The sequence below is a fragment of the Lynx canadensis genome, chromosome C1 (genome assembly GCF_007474595.2).
Source record: "Lynx canadensis isolate LIC74 chromosome C1, mLynCan4.pri.v2, whole genome shotgun sequence".
NCBI classification, from domain to species: domain Eukaryota; kingdom Metazoa; phylum Chordata; class Mammalia; order Carnivora; family Felidae; genus Lynx; species Lynx canadensis.
Window position 1 is genome coordinate 219083113 of NC_044310.1, and position 13177 is coordinate 219096289.

Consider the following 13177-nt stretch of genomic DNA (forward strand, 5'->3'; position numbering starts at 1 on the left):
GGCGAGGGGCAGCGACGGGGCCCACCGGCCTCCAGGTACGAGGGGACCCGCCTGGAAGGACGGGGGAAGGCAGACTAGTGACCCGCCAGATGCCAAGACGGGGTGACAACGCAGGTGGCCGAGCCCAGGCCGCCACAGAGCGGGGGGGGGGGGACCCGGGCTTGGCGGGGCTGGAGGCGCGTGCCGGACACAGGACAGCCAAGAGTCTGCCTTTGGGACTCCCAGGAAGGGGAGGCTCTGGCCTCACGGACAGGACAAAACGGCCCGCTGAGGGGCTCTTGTCATTTCCCGCCACGCCGCGGAAGACCACCCTACGGGCCGCAGGCGGTCACCGGGAAGAGCGGCAACTCGTGACTTCCCGCTGGCAAGCGACCGCTTCCCGACGCCGCCCTCACAGACCTGGACCCCAGGGGCACGTCGCCGCACCCAGACCCCGCCGCTCGCCCACCCACCACGCAGAACAGCGGCCACCAGCAGGCGCACGCGTGGGGTCAGCCAGGGGCAGGGCGCCTGCTCCGTGGGCCCCCGAAACGCACACCCGAGGACACCTGTCAGAAGCGGCCGTCACGGCGGCTGCGGGTGGCCGAGGGCACGGAGCGCAGCGACCCCTCCGCTCCGCGGGACCCCCAGGTCGCCTAGAATGCTACAGTCCAGACGACGGGGCCGGGACTCCTACAGCTCAGGGAACCGTCTGGCCTTGGCTGATCCGGCGTTGACCCCGGGGGGCCGGCCACCTCAGGGCGAGAGCGGCAGGCGCGGCGACAGCAAACCCAAACTCCCAGAAGCGAAGCCGCGTCACAGCTCCCAAGACCCCGGGCCTGCCACGCAGCTCCGCGGCCCGGCGCGGCCCCACGAGGCCCGAGGACACAGCCTTCGCGACGCGCCTCCGGCGGTGCTCACGCATCTGTGATGCGGCCCGCCGAGCCACGTGACACCGCTGGGCGGCCTCGCCCCGCGGTCCCGCCGGCACGGGTACACAGAGAGCGAGGCCACGGGCCCCGGCACAGTCACGTCTCCCCCACCCCGTCGACAGCGGCCATTCAACGGATACTTCGAACGGTATTCTACGGGTACGGGAGGGGTGGCTGAGACCCTGCGACGGAAGAAACTGCCGGCCGGAAGCAGGAGGAGACAGACCCGCCAACGATTCCGCGTGGCCCCCGTGGCACACACCGCCCAGGGGCCGGCTGGCGCCTGACAAAGCCAAGCCCGGGGCTGAGCGCTGTCGCCCACGGGCCGTGCGGGTCTCCACGGAAAGGGTGTCTCGGGGGCATCCGGTAGCACGGGGTGAGGGCTCTCAGTTCCCCACAGCTGTGCCGTCCCGCACAGTAGCCACGGACCACGCGTGGCCCCGGAGCGCTGGAAACGCAGCCGGTCCACACGGGGACGCGGTCCGTGCGTAGCGTCCACGATGGTGTCCCGAGATGCGTGTAAACAAAACCTTTAACACATTATACGTTGAAAGAACAGTTTGGAAACGGGGGGTTACTTAAGACACGCTCACATTCCCCTTCCGGTAGCCAGGCTCCCAACGGTCTCCCGGATCCCTGCCTCCTGCTACTCACCCCTTGTCTGGGCCCCTCCCAGGATGCACCAGGGCTGCACGCGACCAGTGGAATAGGGCAGGACAGGGGCCGCGTCACTTCCCAGACGGCCGCAGGAGGCACTGGGGCTTGCACCTCGGACCTGGCGTTCTGGTCTCTCGGGGCGCTCACCGTGGGAGGCTCTGCTGGTGACGAGGCCTGAGCCTCCCGTCCACACCCACGTGAGTGAGCCCGGAAGAGGGTCTCACGGCCCTGGCCTTATGAGGGACCCCAAGTCACAACCCCCAGCTGGGCTGCCCCTCATTCCTGACCACGGAAACCATGAGCTAAGGCACATTTGTTGCTTTAAGTCGCCGAGGTTAGGGTGTTTTGTCACACAGAACAGATGAATTACACAACCTGGGGGTTTCTGTTTCGTTTCAGGCTGGCTACCGGGAAAGGTAAGATTCTCTCTCGCTTTTAATCTGCCCTGTTTGTCTCTCCCGGACGGTGCTTCTCTCCGTGGTGCTAAATACAGTGGAGCCCATTATGGTCACAGCTGTCACAAGTGATCCGTCCACGATGTAGCTCAGCTTTGCTACCGGTTACTCACACGTGGTTCTTTCCCATGTATTTAATTTTAACCCTGGGCTCAGGATGAATATTTACAGAGACTGACTACCGTAAACAAGTAAGGAAATAAATCTGTCGGTTTTTTCTTATTAAATGCAAACGAAGAGAAAATAGCGCCACATTTTTCCAATTCTAAAGGATCAATGGGGACAACTGACAAAAGACCAGTCCCAAGACGGAAACGCAAAGGATTTACAAACGCACCGCCCAGAGGTGGTCACTCGTCCATCAAGATCCTGGCGTTTCTTCTCGCTGGCGATTTTTCTACTTGGGGACGCGTTATCTTTGGGGATGCAATGAAACGTCAAGCGCGTCCCTTAAGCCCGCTCCCGCCCTGTGCCTCGGTGACTTTCCCACGACGCGCCGCACGCGCCACAGTTGGCCCGACCGGCGGGCCTCCGGCCGGCTGGGGTCAAGCACAGGAAGGCGCGTCCTGTGCGGCATCGCGGCGCCCGGCTGGCGCGCGCGCGCCCCGCCGCCCCACTTACTTTGATGTGCTCGTGCAGCTGGGCCTCGTGCTGCCGGGAGAGCTGCTCGTGCTGCCTCTGGAACTCGGCAATGAGGATCTGCCGCTGGAGCTGCTGCTTCTGCTTGAGGGCCAGCAGCTCCTGCTGCAGCTGCTGCTCCCGGAGGGTGGGCTCCGCCACGGGCAGCGCGAACTGGTGGTCCAGGCGGAGGTCCATGGGCGCCGCCGGGGGCGCGACCTGCAACGGCAGCGCGGAGGCCACATCCACTGCGGGAGAGAGCACAGCACAGAGGCGCCGGTCACTGCCGCGGCACGGCGTCCCCGGGCCCCTCCCCGCCCCCTGCCCGATGCCCGGGGGCGCGCCCCTGGGCTAAAGCACGCTGCCCCCGCCCCGCCCCCCCGCCCCGCCCCGCCCCCCCCCCCCCCCCGCCCCCCGCCCCCGCCCCGCCCCGCCCCCCCCGCCCCCCCCCCCCCCCCCTCCCCTCCCCCCCCCCCCCCCCCCCCCCCCCGCCCCCCCCCCCCCTCCCCCCCCCCCCCGCCCCGCCCCCCCCCTCCCCGCCCCCCCCCCCCCCCCCCCCCCCCCCCCCCCCCCCCCCCCCCCCCCCCCCCGCCCCGCCAGACCGGCTCAAAATGCGGGGCTCGGGAGGCCTCCGGGGCGTCCCGCCCGCTGGTCAAGGGCAGAGACTGCGAGAGCGAGTGGAAGGTCAGGCCGCGACAGGCGCCCGCCAGACGCACGCCCCGCCCCGCGCCCCGCAAGGAGAGGCCCCCGGGGGGGGGGGGGGCCCAGCGGCCGCCCTGACGTCGTCCCCGAAAGTCCCCCGAGAAAGACAAAGAAGCTGGCTGTAAAGAGAGCTAAACCGCGAGCGCGCGGAGAGGCCAGCCGGCCTGCGCTTTTCTCCTTCCTCCTCGCGGAGCCACTGAGGGCCTGTGTGCGCGAAGCGCAGAAGAGCGTGCGCCGCTGACGGGGTCCCGACCGACGGCCGCGACAGCCCCGCGTTTCCGTGGAGAGGCGCGCGCCCTCCCGGAAAACGTGTTTCCCGTCCGCGGCCAGCGAGTGAGCGCCCGCCCGGCACGTGCATCAGGGTCGCGGGCCGCTGCGCTCCACCAAGGAGTGGATTTTCTTCCTCCTGCCAACGTACTGCCGAAAACGAGCTCAAGTGATTCCGATTAGAAACAGAAGCGAAATCAGTCTTGATGCCTACAGATCAATACCAAACTGCAGACAGGAGAAGCGCGCACAAAGTTTTAAATTCTGGCCATCACCCCATAACCCCGCGGGGGGACTCCTCCTACGGCAGGTTCGAGGCCGAAGAGCACAGGCCGTGAGTGCTGCTTCTCGGCCAGGCAGGGGAACAGTCCCCTGCAGGGGCAGCTGCCCCCCCACCATGCTCCTGCAGCTCACAGGCCCAGAGCTCCCCACCCCTTCCAGAGAGCTCCCCTCAACCCGCTCCGGGCCCCTCTCTTCAAGTGACACGCCAGACCCAGGGCCGCGGGGCAGGAGACCGGGGCCTCCTGCTCCAGGGAGCTCGGTAGTCAGGTGGGAACTCAAATTCAACGGAAGCAGGCCACCCCAGTTCCTTACCATCAGGGCCACCTCTGGCCGGATCCTCTGCCGGTGGGGCCACGTTATGCACCTGACCTTGTTCCGGGGTCTCCTGACTGGCCCGCCCACGGGCCCTGGGACCTGATGCCCAGACCACAGGGCCCTCCGATTCCAGCCATCATCTGGTTCCTTGGGGAGCCGCCACCCCGCAACCACACAAGCCCAGAGCTCCCGGTAAACTGGCGCTTTCGTGGAACCGCCCCTCAGGACGGAGCGTTTCTGTGGTCACTGCGCGGGCACAGCCCTGCCGTTCTGATGAGGCAAGGCTAGGAAACACTGCCGAGGGAGAGGCCCAGCTCTGGCAGAAGCCCTCGTTGTAGTCACCTGGCCTGAGCCCCAGTGTCCTGGACAAACACGTGGCCGTGTAGCCTGCAGGGCGCGGCTCACATATAGGCGGAGCCCTCGATGCTGCCCAGGACGGGGCGTCCGGCTCCTAGACAAAATCTCGGTCTCCTCCACCCCCGGGACCCGGGGCCATTCAGGCTCCAGGGCCTGGAGCTCTCCGAGGCCCATGGGGCAGGGCTGACAGGGGCCCCAGGGCCTGGACCAGCTTTACCTTGAGGTGTGCCTCACCCTGGACCCCCAGGGAACACGGGGAAGAGACAGAGCCGCCCAGAGGGTGGTGGGAAAACACTCCGTATTCGACCCTCTTCGAAAGTATTCCATTGTCCTATCCTTTGGGCCGCGACAAGGCCAGGATAAAATGCCAGTGGACTGTTTATCTTCCGTTTCCCCCAATCAGCGAGATGCACCCTCCAGGTGTGAAAATGTATGCAACCAATTATTTCTAATGGCGTATCAAGCTCTGATATATTAAGAGGGTTTTATTTGCTGTTTACGTGAGCAAAATCTACCCAAATAAATTGTTTTTCACGAACGGGAGGACCAGGGAGCAGCGTTATCCTACCCATTCCTACCGCGCGGAGCTGGGAAAGGCTGGATTTTATCAGTTGCCTCTCTTGATCATTTTTATTATGAAATATAGAAAAATGGGAAAATCATATAAATAGCAGTTGTAGAAAAACCTCAATATCTTCCTCCATTTGCTTCAGACTCTCTTTTAAGGAACACACACGAGGGCAGGGAGGACAGCTCCGTGAGCAAACGTGGAGGAAAGAGGGCGTCGCTGGGCTCCTTAAAGGACTCGACGCCCACTCTTCTCTCTCAAGGGAGTGTGTGATCCCTCGCTCCCGAGGGTGGCCGTGCGGGACGCCTCCCGGAAGCACCGTTACTGCGGATGGCTACCCGGTTTCACCCTTGTGTGGCCACGGGTGCAGCGAGAAGGCTGTTGTCCGCGGACCCGCTAACGTGCCTCTTACGCTGCAGACACAGGTGAGCACGGGGCAGGCCTCCCCGGGTTAGTCAGCCTTTGCTCTCTAAGGATAAACCTGACTGTGTCTTGCAGGGTCACACACGCCCACGCAGGCACCGACGCACTGAGCCCGTAAGCCTCGCGGCGAGAAGGTTCGACTCCCTTTCCGGGTGAGAGCAGCCCCGGGTTGCCTGGCGAAGCGACAGTGTTTTGGTTTAAGTAAACAGCCACAGAGAGCGTGTGACATCAGCACGCTGCCCTGCGCGGTGTCAGCTGCCCCACTTCGTGCGCCCCCCGCTAGAAGATGCGCGAGGGGTCCCATCTTGCCTGGGGACCCGAGATCTTCCGTGGCACCGAGCCCGGCCCTGAGCCGCCGGGCAGAAGACCCGGCTGCTGTTTGTTCATTTAGCAGATCCCCTCCTTACTCCAATTTTTCACGTAGGGGCTCAGGGGACCATCAGAAATGTCTAGCGGTCAATCCCTTTAGGTGCTGACCACAGAGCAGCTTTTTAGTAACTTCAAAAACACGGCGGGCTGAACTTTTCTACGAACACGTTCGTTTACTGGGGAGCTGTGTGGGGCCCTGTTGCTCTGTGCTGGGTGCGGGGACACCCCCAGGCCAGCCTGTAACAGGGCTGGGGGGGGGGGGTGGTTCGTCCACACGGGGGCACAGTGTGAACAAGGGCCGGAGGTCAGGGTGTACGTGGAGGGGCGTGGGGACGCAGGTTGAGGGAAAACTCAACCCCCACTCAGAGGGCAGGGTCTTCACGCGCAAATCCTGGAGCGTCCGTGCGGGGCCAGAGCGGGTGACAGTGCGGGGGAGGCCGGGCCTCAGACGCAGAAGGGCGGGCAGTGGGGTGCGTGCCACGGGGAAGCACGGGGGGGGGGGGCACCGCAGGGGAAGCAGCGCTCAGGTGGGGGCGCGGGGCAGGACCAGGCTGTTTGGACGGTTCCTTCTCAGCAGCGGGCCGAGGCGGGCTGTGCACATCTGCCACATGCAAGCTGGAGCTCATTTCGTTTCCTCAAACCTTTCCCAGATCCTTCTGAGGCTGGAAGCATAGGGAATCTTCCAAGGGAGCACTGCCCGGCAGCCCCCGCTAGTCCTTCCCCAGACACGCAAGGCCGAGGTCAGAGGATGCTCGGGGGCGAGGGGCCCGCACACGACGGAGGGGGCCCGTGAGCGGGGCGCGGAGGGTGAGAGCCGGGACACGTGCGGGTGTCCGCGGGACGGCGTGCTGTTCTCACTGCAACGTTCCTTTTGCATCGACCGCTTCTTAGCCAGGGAGGGCCTACTGCTCGCTTTACCACACAAAACTCACACAAAACTCCGTTCCTCTGCTAAAGAAGGCTAAGAGCACGGCACACAGAAGGAAGAGCTACTCATTACCTACGTCAGCGGCGCCGTAAGCGGCTTCTGCCGGTGGAAACAACACCGCGTCTGCAGGTAGACACGAGAGCCGGTGTGGGAACGGACGCGGGACAAGGAGACCCTGGCGAGGCCTCCAGAGAAATGCCACCTCCTTATCCCTCCTGCGCGGCCAGTCAGGCGGCCCGGCGGGTGGGCGACGTGGCCGGAGCCCCGCTGTCCCAGGCCTGGTGCAGCCGGGGTGGGGGGGGGGATCACGGCCACTGTCCCCCTTCTTTCCAGCTGCTGGCGGGTGTCTCATATGCGACTCGCACTATTTCTGTATCAAAAACCATTCGACAGGCCAGGCATTCTCCACAGAAGCTGCCAGAGCTTTTGACCCAAAGCTCCCCGAAGAAAACAATACAACCTTCTCTACTTAAAGAATGCAGCATCCAAATAAAAAAGCCTCTATTCTCATGAATATTTTATGTGGAGTAGAAAATTGCTTTTATAGGTTGTGCCTTGAGAAACATAGTAATACAGTCGGACTCATGACGTTAGTAGAAGCACAAAGGCCATATTCAGCGTTTCGATAAGAAACGGCACGGCTGTGCTGTCTGAATTACAAGTTCGCCATCGGAAAGCGAAAAAAAATCTGCCAGTCTCTATGTTTTAAAATAAACGATCGTCAAAAAGGACACTGTAGTTTTCCATTACGTGGGTTAGATCCTCTCTGCTAAACGCCGTCATACAGATGCGAAATAAAGACGAGCACTATTCTCTAGAAAACACGGCCAAAGTTTAGGATCTGTTCAAGTAAAGAATGACTCATTCAGACGCAGGGAAAAATAATAGATATTTCAAGCATGTAACTATGATTTCCTCTGACTCTGACATTTTGTCTGTGTGTGCCGGGGGGAGGGAGGAGGAGGCGGGGGGACTCTTGGAAATGTGTAACTTATGTAGAGTGAAACACCTCGCGCATGCTGAAGGACGCGTAGTCAGGGCAGAGCAAGAGTGAACGAAGAATCAGAGAATCGCCCCGAATCGTGTGCCCGCCCCCCCACCCCCCACAACATTCTGGCTTGGTCACGCATCCCCTGCTTTTCTTTATGGTGATGCCATCCACGCGCGTGTCCCCAAACACCCATTCTTTGGCTGACAGCAGTGAGCACAAGAGGGTGACGGAGACTCCCAGGAAGAGGGAAGAGGCTGGAGTCCCGTCTGCCTTCGGCTTCCGGGACAGCTGGCAGAAAGAGGTCTGTCTGGGACGAGGTCACGAGAGACCCCCCCAGGAAGCCAGAGGCCACCCCACTGCGGCACCTGGTGGGGCGGATGCAGAGTCCCTGCTCCTGTGCCCTCGGTGGCCAGCCTCCACCCTCGGCCACGAGCCACCGCGAAGGCTCCTCGCGCAGAGGAGCGAGGGGGCGGGGCAGGGAGGGGAGCAGGAGGGCCTGGCCCAGACAGGTCAGCGACAGAGGAGGGTCTGGGGCAGGCTCCCGGGCTCAGGTCCCCCAGGCACAGGCACCTGCCCAGAAGCCGGAGAGTTCCCGCCCGGCCAGGTGGCCCAGGCTCCCCTGAGCAGCTGCCATCAGGGGGCCGGCCTCCTCCTCCTCCAGGGGACGCCCTCCTCCGTCTCTGTCCCCTCCTCTCGTCCTGCAGGATCTCAGGCTCCCAGGGTGCCTTCGAGAGAAGGCCTGGGGAGGGAGGTTCTGCTCGTAGTCGTCTCCCCTCCATGCACTGCTACCTCCAGAACTCCAGCCAGAAACTCACTTCCTTCAGGATCCTAGAAGCACCACTGTCTGGCCCTCCTGTTCCCAACATGGTTACTGAAAACTGAAGCCATCCGGATTCCGGATCCTCTGACGGGACGAGATTTTTCTCCCTGGAAGTTTGTCAGGTCTTGTCCTGGTCCCCAGGGTTCTGCAATTTCACGGTGACAGGGCTTGGCTCTCCTCCGGCCAGGGCGGGGCACTCAGCTGGCCCGGTCAGCGAGGCAGTCTCTGTCCTCCCCCGGGGACAGCCTTGAGTTATCTTCTTGGAGCTTTCCTTTCTGCACTCTCTGCTTCTGAAACTTCTTATGTTCGGTAGATCTCGAAGGATCCTCTGCTTTTCTCTCTTTCTTGCTTGTGCTCAATTTTATGAGGCTTCCTTACACACGTATTCTCACCTCTTCATCGGGTTTCGCACCATTTCAGCTCTGACGTTTTTAACTGACGACTCACCGGCCACGTTCAGAGAACGATGGCCCCTTAAGAGCATCGTGGTGGACCACCTCGTGGTGGACGAGGTACGTGCTCTGGTCTGGGAGGACGGCACCGATAACCCTGCACAGTCTCGGTCCTCCCACATCTGTCTGTTTTGCCTTCGTCTTCCCGGCCGCCAGGCTGCTCCGAGTACGGGTGTTGGCAGGGACTCCCACGCAGGCTGCCGGCAGAGTGGGGCTCTCGCCCAGAAGACTGTCCGCGTGGGGTGGCCTTACTTCCTGGGGAGGAGCCTTCCCACCTTGGCGTGGTACTGAGTGAGGGTCTCCGTGCTCGGCGCTCATCGGGAACGCAGCTATGCCCCTGCTCTTGTTACGGTGCCCACGCCCTCCACCTGCTGGTGTCCCCCGGCCAGGGCCTCTGGATTACGTTCTCCCGGAGGAAAAATCCTCCAGCGGGCCACCCCCGGGGGGGGCTCACTCCGGAGCACAGTGGGGAGCACGTCCAGGAGTCTAGCGTGTCTGACTGGCCGCCCTTCCCAGCCCCGTCACAGATGGGGGCCGCTGCCCCAGGAGGGGCGTGTGTGGCGCGTCCGTGGGGGTGGGGGAGTGGCGAGGGTCTGGCAGACGGGCCTTGACTCCCGGGCCGCTGCTGAAGCTCCCTCTTCCACTCGCCTGTGCCTGGGGCCTATGACGTTTCTCTGCAATATGTTTTTAAAACTTTTTTATGGAAATTCTCAGAAGCACACAGAGGCGGAGAGGACAGTCGAATCAAGTCCCAGGGGTCCGTCCCTCAGTTCCAACAACTGCCAACTAATGGCCAACCTCGTGTATTCTGCGTGACCCCCACCTCCTTCCGTTCTGGATTACACTGGGGGATACCGGCTGTCAAGTCGTTTTTTTCTATAGTAGTTTGGAAAGTATCCCTGAATGAACTCTTTTAAAAAACACAATCAGGGGCGCCTGGGTGGCTCAGTCGGTTGAGCGTCCGACTTCAGCTCAGGTCATGATCTCGCAGTTTGTGAGTTCGAGCCCCGTGTCGGGCTCTGTGCTGACAGCTCGGAGCCTGGAGCCTGCTTCGGATTCTCTCTCTGCCCCTCCCCTGCTCGTGCTCTGTCTCTCAAAAATAAATGAACATTAAAAAAAAAAAAATTGAAACCACAATCACATCCCATTAATATACCCAAATAAATGAACAACTCTTCCATGATATTATCAATTGGCCTCAAAGCATTCCCGTTTTGAGGAGTGTTCCATACATGCCTTTTAAACTGTATTCAAATTAAGACCCACAGAAGGTCCTTACATTCTATTGGCTGATACGTGCCTTCAATTCTTTTGCTCTAAAGGCTTCCCCTTCCCCCCTACCCCGGCACCCCCTCCAACTTATGGGCTACAGACACTGCCCATCTGTCCCTCGGAGTATGCTCTGCTCTGGACGTCGTGGACAGCGCCTGGGCTGCAGGTGAACGTGGTGCCCTGTGAGCTCTGGAGCCCGATTTCCCAGCAAGACCACCTCCCCACAGAGGTTCCTTGAGCTCCTGCGCATCCGTGGCTCTTCTGCCCAGATGGCTGCTGAGGTGACCTGGTCAGGTGCACCTGTCCAGGGATTCGCTACCTTATTTCAGTACCGAGGAGGGACCCCGACCCGACCATCTTCCCACTCTGACAAACAGTTTCCAGAAGGAAGGCAGGGCAAGCACCTGATTCTCTTCCTTTATTTGCCAATTTCTGAAAACAACGAGTTGGTCCCCAGCGTCCTCCGTATGTGAGCGACGAGGAGGGGTTTTGTTTCTCAAGACCAGGTCAATAGAGTGCACGGCAGCCCCCCTCCCTGAACAGCGAGGGCCCTTCAGTTTGGCCCGGAAGCCGCCCGGACGCCCGCTGCAGCCCTCCGTTCCGCCGTGACCGGGTGTGCCGGGAAATTCTCGCACACTTTTGATCTCTGTGTGGAATCAGGTGCTGCTCCAAGGAGGACTGGGTCCCTCTGGTGGGAAGCAGTGTTTAGAGACCACACCCGCGTGTCGCCCGCGCGTCGCATCCAGGCGAACTCTGCTTGTGACCTGGGTCTTTTCGGGGGGCGGGGGGGTTTGTGAATTTCGGGAGAAAGACTGGACACCTGTGTTCAACCTGCCATCTCGCTGTGGAACGTCAGAATGCGGAACCCGTTGACAATATCATTCCAAAGCACTGAACACGCATAGTCCCACTGCATTCAAAAAACTGATTTATAAAAAAAAGCAAAAAACAAAAAAACAAAATACTGATTTATATGTAATGCTGCTTTCCCCCAAAGTGGTCTCAAATGCATTAAAATTATTCTATTTAACACCGTGTTGTGGGTGTGTGTGTGTGTGTGTGTGTGTGTAAAGGGGAGATGAGGTGTGGAAGTCAAGATTTAACATGTAAAGATTCAGATGTAAAAACTTAAAAATAGTCTGTAGGGAATGCGTACAGCGTAAGTGGCCTTAGCCTCGTGTGTGGCTGAGCATATGCGGGTGTCTCATCTCTGTGTGTCTCATTTAGACGTCTACATGCAATGCCAAACAAATAAACTTATATTAACAATTTACTGCAAGTCACCTTATGCCTGAAAAATCAAAAGGATTGTGGCACATGAAGAGGTGATTTGGTTTTGCATTGTTTTGTTTTCAACGGAGATCAAAATGTAAAAGAATAAATATAGTACACAGAGGTACTCGTGGATTTTTATAGGTTCCATATATGGGAAAGTTTCTTACTCTGGTGTGGGGCAGGGAGAGATATGCGTCTTGTGCAGACTGTATTAAAGGTAACCCTTTGGATTGTATTTTTGTGCATGGGATTTCCATGCAGGGTTCTAGAAATCAAGAAGGGAGCAGCATTCACTTTTAGGCCCTGGTTTACCCCCTCGTCTGCCTGCTAAAAACAGGATTCTGCCAGAGCCTGCCTCAGTCCTGGATGTCCCGTTCCAGACTGCGATCCTAACCGCGAGCCTCCGCTAGGGTCAGAGTTGCCGGAAGACTTCAATCTGCAGACACAGAGAGCACACCGAGCAGGAGAAAACAAAAAATAAGTCAAGAGTCAAATAAGTATCTGGAACTGCAGATACTGAAGAAAAAGTTCCAAAGACCTTGAAATCAAAGCGTGGTTGTTCTACAGGGGAAATGGGGTAACGGCCAGGGCGATGGGTCCCCGAGTGCCGAGAGAAGGCAATGGCCAAGCTGGAATTCTGTGCTCCGGGACCCGTCTTTCAAGAACGAGCACAGAATGCACACGGACACGTGTCAGAAGAAAAATGAGAGTTTAGGAACTCGCCATCAAGCCTTCGGTAGGGGAGAAGGTGAGCAGAGAAACGTACACGAATGTGAAGAAGGGGAGTCCAAACAAACACTGTCTACGCAAAGTAGGAACAAGACCACCTAAACTAAAAGGCCACGAAAACACTGGGCAAGAGGCAGGTATGCAGGCGTGGCAAGAGTTACCAGTGTTCTAGACGCTTGGGGCAGAAAATACTGACTTCAGACATTCTGCCTTCGTAACAGTAATGTTTCCCACTTAACTTCCAAAGCAGTGGGGGTCCGAGATCGATCAAAAAGAATTTTAAGGAGAAAAAAGAAATATGGCTGTTAACCACACACACACACACACACACACACACACACACACACACACACACACTTGCAGAGCTGGGCACCTCCCGATGCAGGTGCACACTGCAACTATAAAGTCTTGCCAGAAAGAATCACACTTAAATCTGACCAAACCCCTCGATCTAAGTGCTAATTTACAGGAAACACAGACGACAGCGGTCCATCTTAAATGATAAGACGGGAGATGGGTGAAATCAAGCAGGATTTAAAACACAGGAAAAGTCCACAAGACACACAACTGAGCGTCTTCAAAGATGAACTTCAAGGGTCAAAACAAACAAGTAAAACAGGCCGGGAGGAGAATGTATGGATGAGTGGGAGGGAGACTTTATGAGACATACCAATCACCGTGTGCATGTCAAGTGGACCCCGAGGCAAACGATAAACTAAATATGTATATATTAACCACCACCAGAGACAATATAAACACTGGGTGAATATATGATAAAATTAGGTC

At 59.1% G+C, this 13177-nt stretch overlaps 1 protein-coding gene across 4 annotated transcripts in view; it reads right to left on the minus strand.

Annotated features, from left to right (window-relative positions):
- Positions 1-13177, minus strand: part of HDAC4 (histone deacetylase 4) — a 226751-nt gene that overhangs the window by 108641 nt on the left and 104933 nt on the right. For all 4 annotated transcript variants that reach the window (XM_030328206.1, XM_030328205.1, XM_030328203.1 and 1 more), the window contains one exon: positions 2645-2889. In XM_030328206.1, coding sequence (XP_030184066.1) covers positions 2645-2889 — 245 coding nt within the window. The remainder of the gene's footprint in view (positions 1-2644; positions 2890-13177) is intronic.